The sequence below is a fragment of the Trifolium pratense genome, linkage group LG3, assembly GCF_020283565.1.
Source record: "Trifolium pratense cultivar HEN17-A07 linkage group LG3, ARS_RC_1.1, whole genome shotgun sequence".
Taxonomy (NCBI): Eukaryota; Viridiplantae; Streptophyta; class Magnoliopsida; order Fabales; family Fabaceae; genus Trifolium; species Trifolium pratense.
Genome location: NC_060061.1, coordinates 49005229 through 49030599, shown reverse-complemented (window position 1 = coordinate 49030599; position 25371 = coordinate 49005229). Strand labels below are relative to the sequence as shown.

At 38.5% G+C, this 25371-nt stretch overlaps 1 protein-coding gene across 1 annotated transcript; it reads right to left on the bottom strand.

The window, feature by feature from the left end:
• Positions 1 to 1667: 1667 nt before the first annotated feature.
• On the bottom strand, positions 1668 to 11899 carry LOC123915300. Its single transcript, XM_045966437.1, has 6 exons — positions 11166 to 11899; positions 7829 to 8135; positions 7590 to 7717; positions 3363 to 4446; positions 2715 to 3269; positions 1668 to 2351 (listed from the first exon to the last, which is right to left on the bottom strand). Exons 1-6 carry the CDS (start codon positions 11897 to 11899, stop codon positions 1668 to 1670), a joined length of 3492 nt encoding a protein of 1163 aa, XP_045822393.1.
• Positions 11900 to 25371: the final 13472 nt, after the last annotated feature.

Sequence of the window (25371 nt, the reverse complement as noted above, 5' to 3'; positions counted from 1 at the left end):
TTGGAATCCGCTGTTGTTTTTCATGTTAAATTTCATGATGCTCTGTGTGTATGCTTGTGTTTTAATTACCGCGTGGCACTCTGCCTTTACACTTGTTGAAAAGTTTTTAAAATTACGTTTTTTTAAGGGTAGTATGGGTTAGGGTGTTACACCGAGCACCATGCACTGGTTGGCTCTCAAGCGCCTACTTCGCTATCTGGCCGGCTCTTGCGACAAAGGCATTTTCATCTCCGCGACTGCTCCCCTGAACTTTCATGCGTACTCAGATGCGGACTGGGCGGGTGACAAAGATGATTACATCTCTACCACTGGTTACCTGCTCTATCTTGGCGACACCCCCCATCTCTTGGAGTTCCCGCAAGCAACGCTCGGTTGCTTGATCATCCACTGAAGCTGAATATAAAGCCTTGGCCGACACGGCCAGTGAACTCCTTTGGGTACTCTCTTTGTTCACTGAACTTGGTCACACTCCTACAGCTGGTCCTGTCGTCTACTGCGACAATCTTGGTGCTACACATCTGAGTGTTAATCCTGTCTTCCACTCCAGAATGAAGCACATAGCCTTAGCTTACCACTTTGTCCGTGAAAACGTTCAACGTGGCCGTTTTCGTGTTTCCTTCGTCTCTACCAACGACCAGCTTGCTGACATTCTCACCAAGCCTCTGCTTCGCCCCCGGTTCGAGTTTCTACTATCCAAGTTGCATCTTTCTTCCAGGTCGCCCAACTTGCGGGGGGATATCAAGCATAATTAGTATTTAATTATTATCATTATTATTTTAGGATTTGTATAAAGTCTATAGAGTCAATCACCTTAATTGTTGGAGATATTTGTTCCTTAATTTACTCCAATTAGGTTACTATACTTGTGTATATATACACCTCTTGTAAACTCTCAAAAGTAATGCAATATACAACTTTATTCATTCCTTTATACTACTCTCTATCGATTCTTGAACCATTTCCATGCATATATGTAAACTTCTTAGAATGGAGATCGACAACATCTATAACGCTTTTAAGCGCTATAATTAAAAGCTCAAAATGAGCGATATATAAGGCCTTTTTTTTGGCATAGTTGGGATGTGCAACAGTCCCAAATTTTTAATAAAGAAATTGAATAGAAAAATTTTATTTCCTTAAAAAGTGTGAGTATTTTTTTTAAAAGAATAATAATTATTTAACCTTATAAATAATAATTGTACAACCCTTTGTGTCAATTGGCTCAGATGTTCCAGATGTTAATACTGTAAATGGATATGAGACCAATATCAATACAAACCACAAAAACACCAACAACTTCACATTATATCATATATTAATATATAGTCTGCTAAACAAAACAAATAAGTGGTGTTGATTATGCAAAACATTATTGATGAGCATAGGGAGGTTAATGAATCAACTATCAAGGACTAATGAAGATCAGGGTGATAAAGTGGCAGTAAACATTCTTTTCACAAAATCCATTCTTTTGCAGAAAAAAGCTCAGTCTTTCAAAACACATTTTATTTCAAATGCATAAAGTAATTAAAAAATCAACCACAAAACATGAAATATATAAATTAAAAAAAATTAATGTTAGAAGATACTTCGTGAATTCACATGCATTTGTATCATACACTATGCCAAAAAAGAACTTTTTTTTTTTTTTTTTGAAGAAAATGAACTTATAGCATTTCATTTATCAATAGGTGTTCAATACAATTTGGTATATCAACCAAAATACGGGGACTAGCTGCATATGTGGCCGCCTTAGCTAAACTATGAGCAACCTCATTGGCTTGTCGCCTAATAAACTCAACACTAGAGTTGTTGTAATAATTAGAGAATAGCTGTTTACAATGTGAAATAATATCACCGAGCTCAGTAGCATCACACTTATTTGAATGAAAACTATCCACCACTATCTTTGAGTCGAGCTCAAAATCAACTGGTCCTAAGTTTAGCTCGTGAACCCAATTGAGAGCTGAAAGTAAACCGAGAGCTTCACCAAAACGAACATCACATAAAGGTGTAAATTGTTCATATTTAGCCAACACATAAGCGCCAAACTCATCTCGGATACAAACACCAATACCAACTCTATTGTTTAGAGATGAAAAGGAAGCATCAATGTTGCATTTCATCCGCCCGCTAGAAGGTTTTTTCCACCTACTCTCGTGTCGCACCTGCAGGTTCTTCACACCAGTCCTAGCTGTGTGCACAACCCGCCAATCATGTAGAGTAATATTTGCACGTGAAAAAACAAAATTTTGCGCGTCGGTAACATTATTCCAAATAATATTATTTCTGTGCTTCCAAATACTCCATATAACACACGCCAAAAGAGAAGCATCCTCCTCATTAATTTGCTGCAGCAGGTGAAATATCAATTCAGCAGCATCATACCCCATTTTGCATTGCTGCTACTATTATTGGATAGAAGGTACACATACTCCACACATTCCTGCTACTTGGACAGTCAAAAAATATATGGTAACTATCTTCTTCGTGTTCGTTGCATAAAGGGCAAGTATCAATACAATTTACTCCTCTGCTACGAAGATTAACACGAGTTGGAATACATCGACGACATATGCGCCACAACAGATTTTTAACACGCGGAGGGACTTTAATTTTCCAGAGCAAAACCCAAGCACCGTTCACCTTTAAATGCGAAGTATCTAGTAATTCTTGAACACAAAGGCGATAAGCACTTCTAACAGAATACATACCATTTTCTCCACACGCCAAATACGCATATCATCTACCACTGATTTATATAAAGGAGTATCAAGAATTTTCGTTACACAGTTTGGCTCAAAAATTGATGTTATAAGGGGCATATTCCAACACTTCTCATCCTGAATAATGATATCAGCCACTGTAAGTCTAGCATCAAGAAGCACATTGGTTTGTTGAAGGCTCACAGCTGAAGCATCATATAACCAATTTTCGTTCAATAAAGGAATATCTTTACCACTTCCTATCCGCCAACGACTACCTGCTTTAAGAATGAATTTAGAATTGCAAATACTTCTCCAAACAAAACTAGGATTATGACCCACCTTAGAATCAAAGAAGTCACAATGAGGAAAATATCTAGCTTTGTAGATTTTGGAGATAAGTATATTCGGATTGGACATCACTCGCCATCCTTGCTTGCCCAACATAGCGAGATTGAATGCAGGGAGACTTTTAAAACCCATCCCACCATCACTTTTATGCATAGATAGTTTTTCCCACGACATCCAATGAATACCTTTATTACGAACACCCGAATGACCCCACTAGAAAGAATTCATCATTTTTTCAATTTCATCACAAAGCGAGGAAGGGATTGTAAAAATGCTCATGAAGTATGTCGGTATAGACTGAAGAACAGATTTGATGAGAACTTCACGCCCTGCCTTAGAAAGAGTTTTGCTACTCCAAGAGTTTATCTTCTTCCACACTCTATCTTTAATGAAGCTGAAAATAGATTTCTTACTACGTCCAATCATCGAAGGTAATCCTAGATATTTTCCAGTACCCAGGACAGCATGTACTCCAAGACACGTAGCAACAGAGTTTTGGATATCACCTGAAACGTTTCGGCTACAAAAGATTTCTGATTTTTGAAAGTTTATAGATTGTCCTGACGCTGCATCGTAAGTATTTAAAATATTTTTCATTGCCTCAGCTTCATTAATATTAGCTCTGAAAAATAAGAAGCAGTCATCTGCAAATAACAAATGAGAAACAATAGGAGCATTCCGACAAATTTTAACGCCGTGTATGTCACCACGAGCCTCTGCCTGTCTGATAAGAGTTGTGAGCCCTTCTGCACAAATAATAAAAAGATAAGGTGAAAGCGGATCTCCTTGTCGAAGACCTCTGCTAGGAGTAATTGGCCCAGCCACTTTGTCATTCACAAGGATGGAATAGTCAACTGTTTCTACACACATCATAATCCACGTTAGCCATTGTGTACAGAAACCCATCTTTAGCATAACTCCGCGAAGATAATCCCAATCAATCCTATCATAGGCTTTGCTAATATCGAGTTTAAGAGCTATGTCTCCTACTTTACCTCTTAACTTTGATTTCATATAGTGCACCACCTCTATAGCTACCATCGCATTATCCAAGATAGATCGACCAGGGACAAAAGCAGATTGATTATCATAAATACACTTACTTAAAATAGGCTTCAACCTGTTCGCCAAGACTTTTGCCACCAATTTGTAGATAACATTACAAAGAGAGATAGGGCGCCAATCTTTCATAGATACTTGTGAATCCCCTTTAGGAATGAGAGCAATGTTTGTCAAAGTTAGTGTAGAAGGGAAAGAACCTGTGGTAAGCCATTTACAACATTCATCAAAGATGTCTTGACCACACAGATGCCAGAAATGTTGAAAGAAACCCGGATTAAATCCATCAGGTCCTGGACATTTATCTGGTTGCATAGAGAACATGGCATCCCTGAATTCTTCCATAGTAAAAGGTGCTACCAACATAGTATTATCTTCCAAGGATATAGTGAAATTCTGGTATCACTAGAGTGATGTTACCGAAGATGTCCCAACAACTACTTTATGAATAATGTTGTTTCTATTGTTGGCACATCTTACATAACATATAAAATACTGACAGAAAATAAATAAAGTGCACAAGTAATTGTTAACCCAGTTCAGCCAACTGCCTACTCTGGGGGATACCAATCCAGGAAGGAAATCCACTAATAGCTCTAGTTACTAAGACCTCCAGCAAACCCTAGGATTTACGCCTTAAACTAAGACCTCCAGCAAACCCCTGGTTTACGCCTTATAACCTCGACACTACTCATGCAACTTCTGCCTAGGAACTCCTAGACATGAGATCCCATCTCACTTCCACTCACACAACACAACCTGTGTTGATTATATAATGTTGGGAATGATGTGGCGACAACTTGTCAAGACAACACTTCACTTTTGCTTAAAAGCTTCAAGTGAATCACACACGGTAAACTCCGTACTTCAAAGCTTAGGAGTAACCTTAAAATAATAAACTTACTTCTTAACTCGTATTATAGAATCCACAAGCCAGAATTACAATCAAACAATAAAAGACTTAACAAAGACTCAATATGTGAACTAATATTTTTCAAAATGAGATACTTAGTCTTGAGCTTGGTCTTCGTATATATAATGATTAGGCACGCTCCTCTTTCTTCACAAATGCTCAGACGCTCCTTGAGAATCATAAAGGATGATCTGATTCTCTTTTGATCTTCATCAAGAATGTATAGAAACTTTCCAAAAGTGTTTAAGGACTTTATAGGATAATTGTGATCATACCGTTGTACCATTAAGTCTTATCTTATCCTTAAAATACCTGATCAGATCAAATCTCCATTGAGCGTGCTCTTTAAGTGGACTTCCATAAATAGCAGATGCTCTCATAAATGCGCGAGATTTCCTTGAATAAATATGATGTTGTAACATGTTTTCCAACATCTTGTTAGTATATTTGTTTTAGCAAAATTAAGCCAATTCAAATATCCAACAATCTCCCCCTTTGGCAATTTTTGGCTAAAACAATTTCAGGCCATTACCTTTGAGAGATATAAAGAGCGCAATCCTTCAAATCACCATGGTCACACAAAAGAAGGAATGTTAGAGCATCATTTAAACAAAATTTCACATAGGTGAAAATATATGCATCAGAGGCAGCAGCAGCGGAGTTATCATCAATTAGCCTCGAGCAAAATAAAACGTGGTATCAGAACAAAACATATATCATATGTCATATGTCATCAAAGGTGTTGTGACATATGGGAGCACATCTTCTAGCACATGTTCGTCCAATCAGGGCAGCATCCATTCAGTAGCAAACTCCCCCTGACTTCATCAGCTTGTGCATCATCTCAGGGTAAAAATTTTTACTCCCCCTGAATACTTGCTTACTGCTACTTAAAAACATGTCATAACAAAAGACACAACAACATGTAGCAGAAACAAACAAAACAAAGTACTACTCCCCCTTTTTAGCCACAAAATGTGCCAAAGCAGGAAAGTTAAGTATCCAAAGTGCAGAATTAAAAATACAGACCATGCACTCAGAAGGTGCTAAAATCCAGGGCACAAAACAACCCACAAAACAAATAACAAAGTGCAGTAAAACATTAAAACTGATTACAAAATCATTCATCATCACTACTGTCAGAGGCTTCATCCTCATCTGTAGCAGTAGCATAACCTTCATCCTCATCTGCATTGTTTTGATCACCTGTAGCAGCCACATTTGCACTAGCTTTGACAGGTATTTCATCAGCTTCCAATCCTTCAATCATCTTCAAGAACACATTCTTCCTTTCTTCAAGCTCAGCCTGCTGTTTATCTATTTCCTGACATTGAACCTTTAAACCAGCAATAATCTCCTTTTTGGACATAACACCAGCACCAGCAGCAGATGTTCCAACATGATCAGTAACATTGTGATTACCAAAAAGCTTGTGATGGAAAGTAAAACCAGATTCCCTTTTCTTGGGAGTGTCAGTCACAACCTTAATGTCTGGATATTGGGCCAAGATAATTCCACATAGCAAAGATGGAAATGCTATTGGCATCTTCACAGCTGTTGATCTAATGTGCTTAATGGTTTGATCAAAAATAAAGGTCCCATAGTCATAGTCAAACTTGGTTCCTACAGCATATATAAATCTACCCAGGTTGGTTGCAACATTGGTTGCATGCTTGGTTGGTACCCAATTAGTTGACCCTATCCTATTGAGGATGGCATATTTGACATTCAATTTACTCGTGGGAATCAGCTTCTTTGTAGGCCAGACCTTAACCTTACCACCAGTTATCTCAGCACTCACAACATCATTAGCAACCTCTAATTCAGCCTTAGGTTCTATAGATCTTCCTAAGTAATTATTAATCACAACAGGAGAAAAATTGATACATTTACCTCTGACAAAAACTTTGTGGTAGTCCTTGCTCAGTGGATTATCACATTCTTCAGGGATGTTCACAAGAAATTCTTTCACCAGCAGCTCATAGCAGGGACTGAAATCACAGACTGTCTTCATCAGACCAGCTTCCTTGATGTAGTCAAAGATGTCTTGACATTTGAGAGCATCTTTGGTCAGTTCCCTTTCAACAGCCAATCTCCTTTGGTAGATATAGTCCCATCTCAGTGCAAATGCAGCACGATGGAAAGATATGTTATCACAGGGGGCTTCTTCAACACCTTGAGGAGCCTTCTTCACAGTAGTCTTCTTAGGGTTGGCAGATGAGATGTTAGCCACATCTTCAGCAACATCATAGTCTGAGTCACTAGATGACTCCTTCTTTCTCTTCAGTGTTTCCTTCTTCTTGCTGGGAGGGGAGAAAACCTTACTCCAACCTTTGACTGGTCCAACACCTTTTGTTTTCACCCTTGGTGCAGGAGTCTTGCTTGCAGTGGCCACAGCCTTCCCTGTACAGCTTCTCAATCTCTTTGTTATACCACCAGTTGATTTTTCAGCAGTCTTGGTGGTGACATAATCATCAACATCAACAATATCTTTCTATTTTTCTTTCCCAGGTTCTGCAGGCTTGTCAGCTTCAACCTCTTGCTCATCTGTAGGGATGGACTGGTTGCTCTCTTCAGATTGAGTTTCCTCTTCATCAGCAGAAGCTCCTTCATCAGCAATTTCAGTCTCTTCATCTGAGGTCTCAGATGTTGTGACAGTTGTCTCAACATCTTTTGCAGCATCAGCTTCCTTCACAGGTTCTTCCTCAGTGGTTTCAGTTTCTTCATCTTCTCTCAAGGATGTCTCAACATCCTTCATCACAACTTCTTCTGTTTCCACAGGGGCTGATTTTTCAGTTACCATTTCAGCAAGAGTTGGTGATTTATCAGCAATGTCAGGCTCAACTTCTGTATGGGTGTCTTCAATCTCCGTTTCAACAGGCATAGAGTTAAGATCTTGTTTTGCAGCGTCAGATCCCAAATTTTCTTCGCTAGGGTCACCAGCAGGAGGAATTGTTTCAACAACTTCAGACACAGGTTTAGGTTTTTGAGATTCTCCTTCCGTTGCTTTCTCGGATGTGTTAACATTCGATTCAAAAACCAAATCGGACATAGACAGAGCAAACTTAGATTTATAATCCCTTCTATTCCTTTTAGAAGTTCCTTTGCTAGATTTAACAGTCGAAGGAGAGATATCATCACTTACTTTTGGAGTTTCTTTCTTTTCAGCAGTTTTTCTTTTCCCTTTCTTCTCAGCGACATTTGTTTGAGCTTTAGATTTGGAAGCATGAACAGTTGTAACAGGTACAGCATCCTTGATGATTAGTGCCTTTGATCGAGTAGAACGACCAGACTTTGTAGTTTGGGAAGATTCAGACATGTTTGGATGACGATTTTTGAGGTTTAGGAAGATGGATAGATGGAGTTTGATGAGCAAAGTGAGAGAATAGGGTTTGCAGACAAAGGTTAGAATTTGGAAGAAAAGCAATTGAATGCGTGTGATGATGTATTTAAGGGAAGTTTGTAATGATTTCCCTAAATTAGCGTGCATTGATTGATGGGAGAGAAAACGGTTTCTTTTTGCACGCCACAACTGCAGTAACTGCTATGCTTCTTCATGCAGGCAAATTCCCAATTTGCCCCTTAAAAATTCAAATTGATTAGCATCAAGCGCCTTTGTAAAAATGTCAGCTAGCTGTTCACTTGTACCAATGTGCTTGAGTTCCACACAATTTTCTTCAACAAGGTCTCTGATGAAATGATGCCTGATGTCTATGTGTTTGGTTCTTGAGTGTTGAACTGGATTCTTTGATATATTGATTGCACTCAAGTTGTCACAATATAATGTCATGACATCTTGGTCGACATTATATTCTTTCAGCATCTGTTTCATCCACATCAGCTGGGAACAACTGCTTCCTGCAGCTATGTATTCAGCCTCTACAGTAGACAGAGACACACAATTCTGCTTCTTGCTGAACCATGAGATTAAATTATCACCCAAAAAGAAACATCCTCCTGAGGTACTCTTTCTATCATCAGCACTTCCAGCCCAATCTGCATCACAATACCCTATCAAAGTTGAATTCTTTGTCTGGGAGTACAGAATCCCATAATCACTGGTGCCCTTTATATACTTCAGAATCCTTTTGACTTGGACAAGATGGCTCATCTTTGGCTTGGCTTGATATCTTGCACAAACACCCACAGCAAAGGTGATGTCTGGTCTACTAGCTGTAAGATACAATAGACTGCCAATCATGCTCCTGTATAGGCTTTGATCAACATCAATGCCATTTTCATCTTTGGTTAGCTTTAGATGAGTAGCAGCTGGTGTTCTTTTGTGTGCTGCAGTGTCCATTCCAAACTTTTTGATCATGTTCTTCGCATACTTGCTTTGAGAGACAAATATGGTGTCTTCCATTTGTTTTACTTGCAGACCAAGAAAATATGTCAGCTCACCTACCAAACTCATTTCAAACTCTGATTGCATTTGTTGTATAAAATGTTGCACCATCTTTTCAGACATTCCACCAAATACTATGTCATCAACATAAATCTGGGCAATCATCAGCTTCTCTTCTTGTTCTTTAACAAACAAGGTTTTGTCATGGCCTCCTTTTCTGTATCCTTGACTAACAAGAAAATTTGTCAGCCTTTCATACCAGGCCCTTGGAGCCTGTTTCAGTCCATAAAGAGCCTTCTTCAGTTTGTACACATGATCAGGATTAGCAGGATCTACAAAACCTTTTGGCTACTCCACATAAACTTCTTCATGTAGATACCCATTTAGGAAGGCACTCTTGACATCCATTTGGTACAGCTTAAATTTGAAGATGCATGCTATACCAAGGAGTAGCCTAATAGATTCTAGTCTTGCTACAGGCGCAAATGTTTCATCAAAATCAAGTCCTTCAACCTGAGTGTACCCTTGAGCTACTAACCTTGCCTTGTTTCTTGTTACAACACCATTTTCATCTGACTTGTTCTTGTACACCCATTTTGTGCCTATGACATTAACACCATTGGGTCTAGGAACAAGATCCCACACATCACTTCTTCTAAACTGAGTTAATTCATCTTGCATGGCTTCTATCCAGAACTCATCAGTGAGAGCCTCTTTTACATTTTTAGGCTCAACTTTTGAAACAAAACATGAATTAGTAACCACTTCATTAGTCCTCCTTGTAGCAATTCCTTGGTTAGGATTTCCTATGATGAGATCCTTGGGATGGTTCTTCTGGATTCTTATTGAAGGAACTTTGTTCACAGGGCGAGGTGTAAGAATGGTTGATTCATCATCTGAATCTGATTCCTTTTCTGCTACAGCTTCTTCAGATGTTGGCAAAGTTGTTGCAACATCATCGTCAGTATCAGATGTTTTAGCAGATGTTAAATCATCTATCACAACATTGATAGATTCTACTATTACCTTAGTTCTCTGGTTGTAAACTCTGTAGGCCCTGCTGTTTGTTGAGTATCCAAGAAACAATCCTTCTTCACTTTTAGGATCCATTTTTCTTCTGTGCTCTCTATCAGATAGGATATAGCACTTACTTCCAAACACATGAAAGTCTTTAACAGTTGGTTTTCTGCCTTTCCATAGTTCATATAGTGTAGTAGAAGTTCCAGTTCTGAGTGTGACACGATTGTGAATATAACAAGCAGTATGCATAGCCTCAGCCCAGAATTGATATGGAAGATGTTTTGCATGCAACATCACTCTGGCTGACTCTTGTATTGTCCTGTTCTTCCTCTCAACAACACCATTTTGTTGAGGTGTGATTGGAGCTGAGAATTCATGCTTGATTCCTTCAGAGATGCAAAATTCAAGAAAGCTTGCATTCTCAAACTCTTTACCATGATCACTTCGTATCCTAACAATAGCAGAGTTCTTTTCTCTTTGGAGTTGAAGACAAAGTTCTTTGAATGCATCAAAACTTTCAGATTTGTCTTTTAGAAATTCAATCCATGTGAACCTAGAAAAGTCATCTACCATGACAAACGTGTACCTTTTTCCTCCAAGGCTCTCCACTTGCATTGGCCCCATCAAGTCTATGTGCAGTAATTCTAGAACCCTTGTTGTGGTAAGATGTTGCAACTTTGGATGCGACATCTTTGTCTGCTTCCCTATTTGACATTCTCCACATATAACAAAATCATTAAACTCGGGCTCAACAAGCCAAGCATTTTCGAACTTGAAACGAGACCGAGCTCTTCTAGTACGAGCCTCAGGCTCACGAACCAGAAGGATAGGATAGTGATCAGATGCTGGGGCAGGCAAATTTTCTAGAACAGCATTAGGGAATTTATGGAACCATGCATCATTAGCCAATGCTCTATCAAGCCTCTCCTCCACTGCGCGAAAAGTGCCGAGGCTCTTAAACCAAGTGAAGGGATAACCCTCCATATGAACATCTGCCAAACCAGATTCCAAAACAGCTGATCTAAAACCATTGATCAGCCAAGGTGCTCTGTCATTCCTACCTTTCTTCTCAGACGAAGATAAAATATCGTTAAAGTCACCAAACACACACCAAGGAAGACTAGAAATCTGTGACAATTGTTTCAAGAAATTCCAAGAGTCTCTCCTTCGACCACTTCCAGGAAATCCATAGATGCCCGTTAACCTCCAATTACCATTAACTGCATCAGCTACCTCCACATCCACATGATTAGAAGAGAAATTTGTAACAGAACAATGGAAAGAAGAGCGCCACATAAAAGCTAAACCACCCCCTCTACCTTCACGATTAACGCCAAAACAAGAATCAAAACCCAACAAATGACGCAACTCCTCCATTCTACGAGTATTTGATAAAGTTTCACTGAGGAACAGAACATCCGGCTTATACACCCGGACGAGGTACTTAAGACCAGGAACTACACACGGGTGACCCACTCCCCGGCAGTTCCAACTAACAATATTCATTTGTGCCGGCGGACTTGGTTTCCAGCACCAGCCATTACCACATTCTCAGCAAGTTTATTTTGCATATTAATGAAATTGCAAGTGGCACCCATTCCTTCATCATCAAATATCAAATTCCACAATTGAAACATAACCGGGTTATGATAAGACCCTATCATACCATCAATACCAGAGGAAGCAAATAATTAACAATAGTGGAGATGAAGTCAATCAAAGGGGTTCAGCCATAAGCAGTGAAACTCGGTCATCGCAGATAACAAACACTCACTGATATAAACAATTAAGCAGGGGATTCAAAATGAATCAATAACACAAGCAATCAGATTAGGTCTAACCTAAACGATTGAACAGCAAAACACCCACCAGGAATAGAAGCATATACCCTAGGGGAGACAAACGACGGCACCCAACGGAAGTAGATGACGATTCGGCAGCGGCGGTACAAGAAAAGTTGTTTCAGATCATCCACGGCGGCGGCGGAACAAAGGAAACTACTCTTGTTAACGGCGGCGGAACAAAGGAGACAAAGTGTTTCAATCAGCAATATCTATCCTCACCGTCCAACAATTCCTTATTTCTATTAAATAGAAATCGACTTAACTAAGATTAACACTAACTAATAATCTCGTTTCATCTATTTTCATTACATATTAAGAGCATTTCATTAGGGTCTCACGTTAAAGTGCTGTTAGAAGTAATAAAAGTTGTACTATAGATAGATGATTATTTCTTATATCCAATTTGTATTAGTCAAAAAAGAACTTTTATATAGCTCATTTTTAGCTTTTAATTATAGCGCTTAAAAGCGTTATAGATGTTCTCGATCTCCATTTTAAGAAGTTTACATATATGCATGGGAATGGTTGAAGAATCGGAATAGAGAACGGTGTGTATTGAGAAATATAAAGTGATAGTCTTAGAAGTAAAAAATATATTATTTTTCAACTAAAATTATTTTTCAACTAAAGGATAAAATTTATTATTTTGCAACATTTGATTAATTACTTCGCCTAGCAGTGCTGCACCGCCATTTGGATCGCTCCCCAACAACCCCGTTTTCACGGTTTAGGCTGCTCCTATTTCGCTCACCGCTACTACGAGAATCGTTTTTGCTTTCTTTTCCTCTGGCTACTAAGATGTTTAAATTCTTCAGGTTGTCTTTTGCCTGCAAGTGGAAGCAGCTCTAAAGATTGACCTATTCAGAAATCCTCGGATCTATGTTTATTGTCAACTTCCGGAAGCTTATGCGTGTGATGAGATAAGAGCACCAATATCAGTGTCTTTCCCCGTTCCTACACTGAACTTGTCAGCAAAAAACAGATAATTGCAGTTTGGGAACTTTGAAAAACCAAAGAACATTTCTCTGCCACACACGTTGCTTATCTGCCACATTGACACATGCATGGCTTTTTTTATTTTTTTTCTTCTTTCAAAGTATGTGACATAGTAGTATTTCACTTAATATATAAATAAAATATAGTATGTGTATTATCAAATGAATCTCTTTTAGAGTGTTTGATGAGTTGTATGAATATTTGAAAAATGTAGTTGAGTTGTTTAAATAATTAGGAAGTGTGAAATAATATAAAATATTAAGTGAGACGCATTTGAAGAACTTAAGTGAGTTGGATGAATGTGGGTGCTCAGATTGATATAAGTTACCGATTATTGATTAAAAAAAAGTTACTGATTAAATAGAAAATTAAAGCTCATGAATTTGGTCTCACCAAAAGAGTAAGAGAATGTTGACCGGTAACGAGATACCGATCAGTATTCAAAGCTTATGAATATACTTCTTCCGTCTCATTTTATAAGATTTCATTTGACTAAATACACTATTCATATGTTTTGTTTTGATCGTATTTTTCTTAAAGTATATAAATGTAAATATTATCATATAAGATCTTGTTTGATTTGTTTCGACGAGTATTTTCAAAATATCAAATTTCTATAATTTTTACTAATAAATAATTAAAGATATTTATAATCAAATTATGTATTGGTGTATGTGCATTGATTAACTAGTTCTTATATTTTGCGACGGAGGGAGTAATTAATTAATTAAGGAATGATCAAGTATGACATGTCGATTTTGAAGCATATGGATGATCATGATTAACATTTAAATGTGAAATGTCAATTCGTAACCGACCGAAAATAGTTGTGAGAGCATAATGGTTAATAATTGGCATTTAGTTGTGTCAAAAAAAAAATTGGCATTTAGAATGACATTAAAAGAATTTAAGTGAAAGAGTCGTAATTGCCAAAATTACTTTCCACTAGCCATTCACAAAAAAAGATAACTCAGGAGGAATTCATGATGGTCACACCATTATGATAAAATAAGGGACTCAATTAATTAAATGAAATAGCATCACAATTTCATTAAATCTTTCATAAATAAATAAAATAATTGATGAATAAGATTACTAATAATGAAATAAAATATTTATAAAATATTGGGATCTTACAGGATGTCTGGCTTTTCCTGATGTTTAGATGCTTTTAATATTATGAAAAAAAAATACAAACGGGGGGATAACCTGATAGTGGCAGTGTTATCTTGAGTTGTATTGAGATATTGTTAGGGAAGCTTTTGGGTGAGGCTGTCCTGTATCAAGGATTTCTAATATAGTGAAATCCTTCACAGGATTTGAAGGTACTAGACATACCCTTAGGTTAGAAGGGGAACAAGTATAAATTTTTGTGTCTTTTTCTTTCCCTTCTCTCTTTTATATTTTTCAACATATTAATTCATATCTTCATCATAACTTTCAAAAAAAAAAAAAAGGAATCCACACTATCTCTAAATTAACCGAGAAAAATCTAAGAACCTAATTTAACCCCCTTTAAGGTTGATTCTTAAACTTACCCGTCTGTCAAGCGCACTGTAACGACCCATTTTTCGTATTCGTATATTTTATTAAATGTTATTTTATTTATGAATTGGTTTTATTATTTTAGTGAGCGACGAATAATTATTTAGCCGATCGTAAGTTATTAGGCGCGAGAACCTTGTTTTGGGCTTAAAGGGGCGTGAGAGGCATGGGCCTAAGCCATTTGGGCTTGGTTCATGACATGAGAAGTAGTATAAGTAGCAAGTCAAACATATGAATAGTATCATAAATTCATTTCTTTGAGTTTGAGTGAGTAGAAGCAAGATAGAGCAAGAGCTAGGGTTTGGCTAAGAGATTCACGAGCAAGAGAGGAGAGGAAAGGCTTGGATCATCATCTTTGCTTAAGGTAAGAGATTAGAATTCATGATTCTTGAGTGACAAGGAGGGGGGAGATTGTCTATGTCTCCGTTCCCGAACTCTCCCACTCAATTTCTTTTAGACTTTTGATAAGCTTTTGTATGTGAGTGTGATGTTCTTCATCATTACTTTGTATGTGTTAATCACTAGCTTGATTTCATGATAAATATGTATGTGTTTGGATCATGTTGAAAAGTTTATAAAAGTTGCTTAAAACTCAAGAAATTGGCTTGATTTTGATTATTAGAGGTATTTGGATGTTTGGAAGGGATGATTAATGTTCCTTGATACCATATATGTTTAGAATAGCTGTTTATATGAATTTATAACATGTTTAGATGAATTTTTGAGTGGAATCAATGTTAAACCGCCTTAGATAACTCAAGAACAGATATTTCTGGTGTAGTTCGCTACGGATTCGCTACGGATTCGCTTAGCGAATATGTTCGCTACGGATTCGCTACGGATTCGCTTAGCGAATAAGTTCGCTACGGGTTCGCTACGTGTTCGCTACGTGTTCGCCATGTACCTGTAACCCTCTGATGTAGTTCGCTACCTGTTCGCTACAGCGAACGTGTTCGCTACGTGTTCGCTACGTGTTCGCTACGTGTTCGCTACGGGTTCGCTACGGATTCGCTCAGCGAACAGCACTGTGACAGCAACTTTTTGATAATTGTTTTAAGTGCAATTAGGCACTTGTAACATGGTTTAAGGGTATCCTTACATGTTTGTTGATACATGTTGATGTTGTTAATGCTTATTGTTAATCGTTATATGATTCGCACGCGTATGCAATGACTTGTAGTTCAAGTGACTATGTTTATGTTTTAACATTAATTTGCAATGTTAAGAGAATGATGTATGTTTTATGACATAAGTGTAAATGAAACCTTGTGTGTATAAAAATGAGTATGCAGATAATTATCATGTGAATAATTATGAATTGAGTGATAGGATATTGTGTTATTCTAATGTGTTAGATGTCGGAATTGTGTTTCCGCATCAGTGAATGAATAGCTTCGAGCTAGATAGCGTCATGTATTTGATGTGTTTAAAAGTAATCATGCATTCATGATTGTATGTGAACATTGGAAACTTGGGTTCCAATAACGAAAATGGATTATGTGTCCATAATGAAGCCGAGGATCGGATTAGATGAATCCATGAGTCCAGAGCTGCTATCCAACAGGATATAAAACTGTTTTGGCTTATCCAAGGGAGATAAGATGGTTCGGTAAGTTCCGACATATCCAGCATGATATAAAACTGTTCTTGGTCCACCGTTGGTGTGACATCTTGGTACCACATGCATTTAGTTATGTCTAGGGATGGCATGACAGTGAATTAATTGGCATTAGATACCTTAGGGTAAATGCGCATATATTTGATAAGTGGTATGTGACATTATCTGGTCGAATTGTGTTGAACTTTATTAATTGATAATTGTTTAGTACAATGTTTTGGCGTGAGTTAGAATATGTATGATAGCTCGAAAGTGTAAGGCTTTTCTTATGCTCGTATGATATGCGATTATGTTTTTCTAACTCTCTGCTTTGTGTTATTTGCTGGACCTTTGGGGGTTCAGATATTCAGGCTGAGGATTGTGCCGACGTTTAGACTGCTGTTCTAGCGTGGTGTTGAAGTACCTTTTGGTGAGGAGACTTAGCATAGATTACTCCTCTTAGTACTAGCTTTTGACTAGAGTTTGTAAATAGTAAATGCTCTGGTAATGTAACATCGAGTCGGGGTTTTCGCTTGGCTTTCATCGTATACCGGTGTTACCTTTTGTTATGCTAGTTCTTGTATAAGTGACATCCTTAGGGATGAATTTGGCTTATGTATATATATATGTATATATATGCATGCTTAGTTTGATTGGAATCCGCTGTTGCTTTTCATGTTGAATTTCATGATGCTCTGTGTGTATGCTTGTGTTTTAATTACCGCGTGGCACTCTGCCTTTACACTTGTTGAAAAGTTTTTAAAATTACGTCTTTTAAGGGTAGTATGGGTTAGGGTGTTACAATAGTGGTATCAGAGCAGGTCGGTTCGTGTGAACCAATTAGGACTTTTCTTTTCCCCGTATGAGCATGTGTAGGGAACACTGTTAGTACTTTCTAACGTCTAGTTGTGATTCGTTCAGGAATCATGGCTGCTGCGAGGACGAATGCTCAGATTGCGGAGGCTTTGGCCGCACTCACCAACATTGTGGTTAGAGATCATCAACCTGGAAGAGAGGTAGAGATGAGGTTGGAAAGGTTCATGAAGCAGAAACCGCCAACATTTACCGGAGGTTACAACCCGGATGGAGCTCACAAGTGGCTGGAGGAACTTGAAATAATTTTTGAAGCAATGGATTGTTCCGAGGAAGGGAAGACAACCCTTGGGACATATGTGTTGCGCGAGGAAGCGAATGTGTGGTGGAAGAACGCCAAGTTGAGGCTAGGACCCGGTGGTATGGCTATACCATGGGCAATGTTTAAAAGAGAATTTTTGGTTAAGTATTTTCCTGTGGATGTGAAGAATAAGAAGGTGGTGGAATTCATGGAGTTGAAACAGGGAAATATGACGGTAGCTGACTATGCCGTCAAGTTTGAGACCTTGTGTGCGTTTAGCCCGCATTACAACACTATGGAAGCGGAGAACGACAAGTGCGTGAAGTTTGAAAGTGGTCTACGTCCAGACATTAAGCATATGATTGGATTTTCGCAGATAAGGGATTTTGCGACCCTTGTGAACAAAAGTAGGATTTGTGATGAAGATGGTAGAGCTAAGGTGAGCTACTACAAGGCTGTGAATGACCGAAAAGGGAAGGGACAAGAGCGCGGAAAACCTTATGATAACCGCGGTAGGGGTAATACAAGTGGTGGTAAGAAGCCGGTGAATGGAAATTGTTACAACTGTGGAGAACGGGGTCATATGTCTTATGATTGCCCGAAGAAAGGGGATAGGTGTAAGAATTGTGGAAGGCTGGGCCACAAGACCGAAGTGTGTAGGACAAAAGTGGTGTGTTTCAACTGTGGAGATGAAGGCCACAAGAGTCTGACTTGTAAGAAGCCCAAGAAGGTGATGGGCAAGGTGTTTGCTTTAAGTGGAGAGGATGCTAGCCTTGAGGACAATCTCATTAGAGGTACGTGTTTCATCTATGACACTCCTTTAATTGCGATTATAGATACGGGAGCGACGCATTCTTTTATTTCTTTGGATTGTGCAAAGCGTCTTAGTATTCCTTTAACGGATATGACGGGTAGGATGGAAATAGAAACTCCTGCTAATGGTTCAGTGATTACCCGACATGTATGTCGTAACTGCCCCGTAACCATTTTCGGTAGGCACTTTGGTATGGATTTAGTGTGTATTCCACTTAGTGGTATGGATGTGATTTTTGGTATGAATTGGTTAATCTTTAATCGAATTCATATCAACTGTCGTGAGAAGGCCGTTGTTTTTCCGAAGCCGGAGGAGAACTTGCATTTGATGAGCGGGAAGGAAGTATCGGAAGCATTGAAAGAACATGCCGAGATGTTCATGATGTTTGCATCATTGAAACTCGAAGGAGGAGTTAAGATAGAAGAGTTACCGATCGTTTGTGAATTCCCAGATGTGTTTCCGGATGATATATCTGACGTGCCTCCAAAGCGTGAGGTAGAGTTTTCTATCGACCTAGTACCTGGAACTAGTCCGATATCGATGGCGCCGTATCGAATGTCAGCATCAGAGTTGAATGAGTTGAAGAAGCAACTTGAAGAGCTGCTTGAGAAGAGGTTTGTTCGACCGAGTGTTTCGCCATGGGGAGCGCCGGTGTTGCTTGTGAAGAAGAAAGATGGGAGCATGAGATTATGTATAGACTATCGTCAGTTGAACAAAGTGACGATTAAGAATAAATATCCACTTCCGAGGATAGATGATTTGATGGATCAACTAGTTGGAGCTTGTGTGTTTAGTAAGATCGATTTGAGATCTGGATACCATCAGATTAGAGTGAAGACGGAAGACATACCTAAGACTGCATTTAGGACGAGGTATGGGCACTACGAGTATTCAGTTATGCCGTTTGGTGTGACCAATGCACCTGGAGTTTTCATGGAGTATATGAACCGAATTTTCCATTCATTTTTGGATAGATTCGTGGTGGTGTTCATCGACGACATTTTGATTTACTCAAAATCCGAGGAAGCGCACGAAGAGCACTTGAGGATTGTTTTACAAGTCTTGAAGGAGAAGAAGTTGTATGCCAAGTTGTCAAAGTGTGAATTTTGGATGAAAGAGGTGAGTTTCCTAGGGCATATAATTTCAAGTGGAGGAATCGCGGTAGATCCTGCGAAGGTTGACGCTGTGTCACAGTGGGGAACGCCGGAATCTGTTTCAGAGATTAGAAGTTTCCTTGGTTTGGCCGGTTATTATAGAAGATTCATCGAAGGTTTTTCGAAGTTGGCTTTGCCGTTAACCAAGTTGACGAGGAAAGATCAAGCGTTTGTTTGGGATGGTATTTGTGAGAAGAGTTTCCAAGAGCTCAAGAGAAGATTGACTACTGCACCCGTGTTGATTTTACCCGATGCCAAAGAGTCGTTCGTCGTATATTGCGATGCTTCGAAGTTAGGACTTGGTGGAGTGCTTATGCAAGGGGGTAATGTGGTAGCATATGCTTCAAGGCAACTGAAGGTTCACGAGAGGAACTATCCAACGCATGATTTGGAGTTAGCCGCAGTGGTGTTTGCTTTGAAAGTGTGGAGACACTACTTGTATGGATCGAGGTTTGAAGTGTTTAGTGATCACAAGAGTCTGAGATACTTATTCGACCAGAAGGAGTTGAATATGAGGCAACGAAGATGGCTCGAATTCTTAAAGGACTACGATTTTGAATTGAGTTATCATCCCGGAAAAGCCAATGTGGTGGCCGATGCATTAAGTAGGAAGACTTTGCATATGTCATCATTGATGGTGAAAGAGTTAGAGTTGATTGAAGAATTCCGAGACTTGAGTCTTGTGTGTGAGGTTACTTCTACAAGTGTGAAGCTTGGGATGTTGAAGTTGACGAATCCTTTTCTTGAAGATATTAAAGAACGTCAGAAATCGGATAAGAAATTGATGGAGAAGATGGTACTCATCAATGAAGGTAAGGAGACCAATATCAAGATGGACGAAAGTGGAGTCATGAGATTTCAAGGAAGAGTTTGTGTACCGGATGTACCCGAATTAAAGAGAATGATCATGGAAGAAGGTCACAGAAGTGGGTTGAGTATTCATCCTGGGGTAACCAAGATGTATCAGGATTTGAGGAAGTTGTTTTGGTGGCCGGGAATGAAGAGGCAAATTTCTGAATTTGTTTATTCATGCTTAACTTGTCAGAAATCGAAAATTGAACATCAGAAGCCGTTTGGTTTGTTGCAACCAATGTTTATACCCGAATGGAAATGGGATAGCATTGCAATGGATTTTGTGGGAGGTTTACCGAAGACCAAGAAAAGTAACGAGGTGATTTGGGTAGTAGTAGATCGTTTGACGAAGTGTGCTCACTTCATTGCTATCAAGAAAGGTACTTTGGTGCCTAAGTTGGCCGAGATTTATGTGGAGCAGATTGTGAAGCTACATGGTATTCCAACAAGTATTATTTCGGATAGAGATCCGAGATTTACTTCCAGATTTTGGGAAAGCTTGCAAGAAGCTTTAGGAACGAAGTTGAGGTTGAGTTCAGCTTATCATCCTCAGACAGATGGTCAGTCGGAGAGGACGATACAATCCTTAGAGGATTTGTTGAGGGCTTGTGTTTTGGAGCAAAACGTGAATTGGGATTCTTGTTTGCCATTGGTAGAGTTTACATACAACAACAGTTACCATTCTAGTATCGGAATGGCACCGTTTGAGGCTTTGTATGGGAGAAGGTGTAGGACACCTCTGTGTTGGTATGAAACTGGAGAAGGTGCAATTCTTGGACCAGAGATTGTACAAGAAACAACAGAGAAGATTCGGATGATTCGTGAGAAGATGAAAGTGTCTCAGAGTCGACAGAAGAGTTATCATGATAAGAGGAGGAAGGACATTGAATTCCAAGAGGGGGATCATGTATTCCTACGAGTTAAACCGACTACTGGAGTAGGACGTGCGTTGAAGTCAAGGAAGTTGACATCGAGGTTTATTGGGCCGTTTGAGATTTTGAAGCGAGTTGGGAAAGTTGCGTATAGGATTGCATTGCCGCCATCATTGGCGAATTTGCACGATGTTTTCCATGTATCACAGTTGCGCAAGTATGTGTCTGATCCGACACACGTGATTGAATCGGACGATGTTCAAGTGAGGGATGACTTGACCATCGAGACTGTGCCTTTGAGAATCGAAGGGAGAGAAGTGAAGAGGTTGAGAAACAAAGAGATTGCATCCGTGAAAGTCGTGTGGGGAGGACCGGCTGGTGAGAATGCGACGTGGGAGTTGGAAAGCAAGATGAAAGATTCTTATCCCGATCTGTTTCTAGGTAATTTCGAGGGCGAAATTCTTTTAAGGGGGGTAGGATTGTAACGACCCATTTTTCGTATTCGTATATTTTATTAAATGTTATTTTATTTATGAATTGGTTTTATTATTTTAGTGAGCGACGAATAATTATTTAGCCGATCGTAAGTTATTAGGCGCGAGAACCTTGTTTTGGGCTTAAAGGGGCGTGAGAGGCATGGGCCTAAGCCATTTGGGCTTGGTTCATGACATGAGAAGTAGTATAAGTAGCAAGTCAAACATATGAATAGTATCATAAATTCATTTCTTTGAGTTTGAGTGAGTAGAAGCAAGATAGAGCAAGAGCTAGGGTTTGGCTAAGAGATTCACGAGCAAGAGAGGAGAGGAAAGGCTTGGATCATCATCTTTGCTTAAGGTAAGAGATTAGAATTCATGATTCTTGAGTGACAAGGAGGGGGGAGATTGTCTATGTCTCCGTTCCCGAACTCTCCCACTCAATTTCTTTTAGACTTTTGATAAGCTTTTGTATGTGAGTGTGATGTTCTTCATCATTACTTTGTATGTGTTAATCACTAGCTTGATTTCATGATAAATATGTATGTGTTTGGATCATGTTGAAAAGTTTATAAAAGTTGCTTAAAACTCAAGAAATTGGCTTGATTTTGATTATTAGAGGTATTTGGATGTTTGGAAGGGATGATTAATGTTCCTTGATACCATATATGTTTAGAATAGCTGTTTATATGAATTTATAACATGTTTAGATGAATTTTTGAGTGGAATCAATGTTAAACCGCCTTAGATAACTCAAGAACAGATATTTCTGGTGTAGTTCGCTACGGATTCGCTACGGATTCGCTTAGCGAATATGTTCGCTACGGATTCGCTACGGATTCGCTTAGCGAATAAGTTCGCTACGGGTTCGCTACGTGTTCGCTACGTGTTCGCCATGTACCTGTAACCCTCTGATGTAGTTCGCTACCTGTTCGCTACAGCGAACGTGTTCGCTACGTGTTCGCTACGTGTTCGCTACGTGTTCGCTACGGGTTCGCTACGGATTCGCTCAGCGAACAGCACTGTGACAGCAACTTTTTGATAATTGTTTTAAGTGCAATTAGGCACTTGTAACATGGTTTAAGGGTATCCTTACATGTTTGTTGATACATGTTGATGTTGTTAATGCTTATTGTTAATCGTTATATGATTCGCACGCGTATGCAATGACTTGTAGTTCAAGTGACTATGTTTATGTTTTAACATTAATTTGCAATGTTAAGAGAATGATGTATGTTTTATGACATAAGTGTAAATGAAACCTTGTGTGTATAAAAATGAGTATGCAGATAATTATCATGTGAATAATTATGAATTGAGTGATAGGATATTGTGTTATTCTAATGTGTTAGATGTCGGAATTGTGTTTCCGCATCAGTGAATGAATAGCTTCGAGCTAGATAGCGTCATGTATTTGATGTGTTTAAAAGTAATCATGCATTCATGATTGTATGTGAACATTGGAAACTTGGGTTCCAATAACGAAAATGGATTATGTGTCCATAATGAAGCCGAGGATCGGATTAGATGAATCCATGAGTCCAGAGCTGCTATCCAACAGGATATAAAACTGTTTTGGCTTATCCAAGGGAGATAAGATGGTTCGGTAAGTTCCGACATATCCAGCATGATATAAAACTGTTCTTGGTCCACCGTTGGTGTGACATCTTGGTACCACATGCATTTAGTTATGTCTAGGGATGGCATGACAGTGAATTAATTGGCATTAGATACCTTAGGGTAAATGCGCATATATTTGATAAGTGGTATGTGACATTATCTGGTCGAATTGTGTTGAACTTTATTAATTGATAATTGTTTAGTACAATGTTTTGGCGTGAGTTAGAATATGTATGATAGCTCGAAAGTGTAAGGCTTTTCTTATGCTCGTATGATATGCGATTATGTTTTTCTAACTCTCTGCTTTGTGTTATTTGCTGGACCTTTGGGGGTTCAGATATTCAGGCTGAGGATTGTGCCGACGTTTAGACTGCTGTTCTAGCGTGGTGTTGAAGTACCTTTTGGTGAGGAGACTTAGCATAGATTACTCCTCTTAGTACTAGCTTTTGACTAGAGTTTGTAAATAGTAAATGCTCTGGTAATGTAACATCGAGTCGGGGTTTTCGCTTGGCTTTCATCGTATACCGGTGTTACCTTTTGTTATGCTAGTTCTTGTATAAGTGACATCCTTAGGGATGAATTTGGCTTATGTATATATATATATGTATATATATGCATGCTTGGTTTGATTGGAATCCGCTGTTGCTTTTCATGTTGAATTTCATGATGCTCTGTGTGTATGCTTGTGTTTTAATTACCGCGTGGCACTCTGCCTTTACACTTGTTGAAAAGTTTTTAAAATTACGTCTTTTAAGGGTAGTATGGGTTAGGGTGTTACACGCACTCTCCTGGTGACGTTTTATAACACCAATATATATATATATATATATATATATATATATATATATATATATATATATATATATATATATATATATATATATATATATATATATATATATAGCGTTACCCAACAACCAAAGCTAGTAGCAGTAGCCATATAAAAATGTCACTAGCTTCAGCTTAGTAATTAATATGACAGATGCTAAATAGTGTCTGTTGGACGCTACTATTAGCTTTAGGCATTTAAGTGTCGGCCACGACACAGATGCTAGGCGGACGCTAAAAACCTTGTAGTGTCCATTTTTTGTCATTTAGCGTCTCATTTTGGCCGACGCTAAAGAGCAATTTTCTTGTAGTGACTTCGAGAATCGCAAAACTTCTTGTAGTGTAAAAATGACAAGTGATTTAAAATGAACATATATTATTATTTTTTGAAGAACATGGTAGTATTCCGATCTAGAACTTGGTTCACAATAGCGACCATGGATCGGTAGGTGATGATGATTCTTTGGACTTTCAAATGGTGGTGAATGGCTGGAATATATTGAATTATTTGTCCCTGATGCAAGGAGTGTACCTACAAGCAGTCTACTCTAATTGGTATATGATTGAGGTGGGTTCTTGATTTAGAATGAAGCATGTCTTGAGAGGTTGTGAATTGTGAAATGAGGCTTATATACCCTAAACGATGCTGTGGTATTCGGATAGTCTGGGCGCCACACCCCTACATACATACCTAGCACAATTTAATTAAAATCCTAATTAACACATAAATGCATAAACACCACATCACATATAATTAAATAAAATATTACGAAAAAATTAGAATCGGGGCATTGTAACATAGTTCTCGCTATCGAAATTGTATTGATTCCGGTGGAAATGATCACCACTGATCGCCGTGAATTCACTAGTATTCGTTCACTGTTCATATTGACGAAACGATGCAACAACGTTGCATTCAAAGTTTAAAAGTTTTTTTTTTTTTGTTTCAAATTTTCCGAGGAAGGATTTTTTGTTACATTGAGACTGGGCCTCAGCCCTTATGTTTGCTGCATTTATTTTGTTACGGTGCATCTTTATTTTGTTTGGCCTTGTCATTTGTGATTTTCTTTGATAATAATTGTAATTCTCAAACTCAAACAGGAAAATTTTCTAATGTTGAGTTTGAGGGAGGTTGTTAAGAATATAGATATATACTTAGTTAGAGCTTTCATTAGTTTGTTAGAATTTTCATTAGTTTGTTAGAGTTCGTCATTACTTGTTTTGGTGGTTAATGCACAAATTAAAATTAATCTATATAAGAGCTATTAT

Bases quoted from the DNA above. Each gene is read 5' to 3' on its own strand.
- LOC123915300 (XM_045966437.1), bottom strand. From the start codon at position 11,899: ATGAATATTGTTAGTTGGAACTGCCGGGGAGTGGGTCACCCGTGTGTA. The intron at 4,447-7,589 runs GTCCATCCCTAC...GGAAGAATTCAG, and splicing joins CAATCTGAAGAGAGCAACCA to GGATGCCATGTTCTCTATGC. The intron at 2,352-2,714 runs GTATGTATTCTG...CACCTGCTGCAG, and splicing joins TTTGGCGTGTGGAGAAAATG to CAAATTAATGAGGAGGATGC.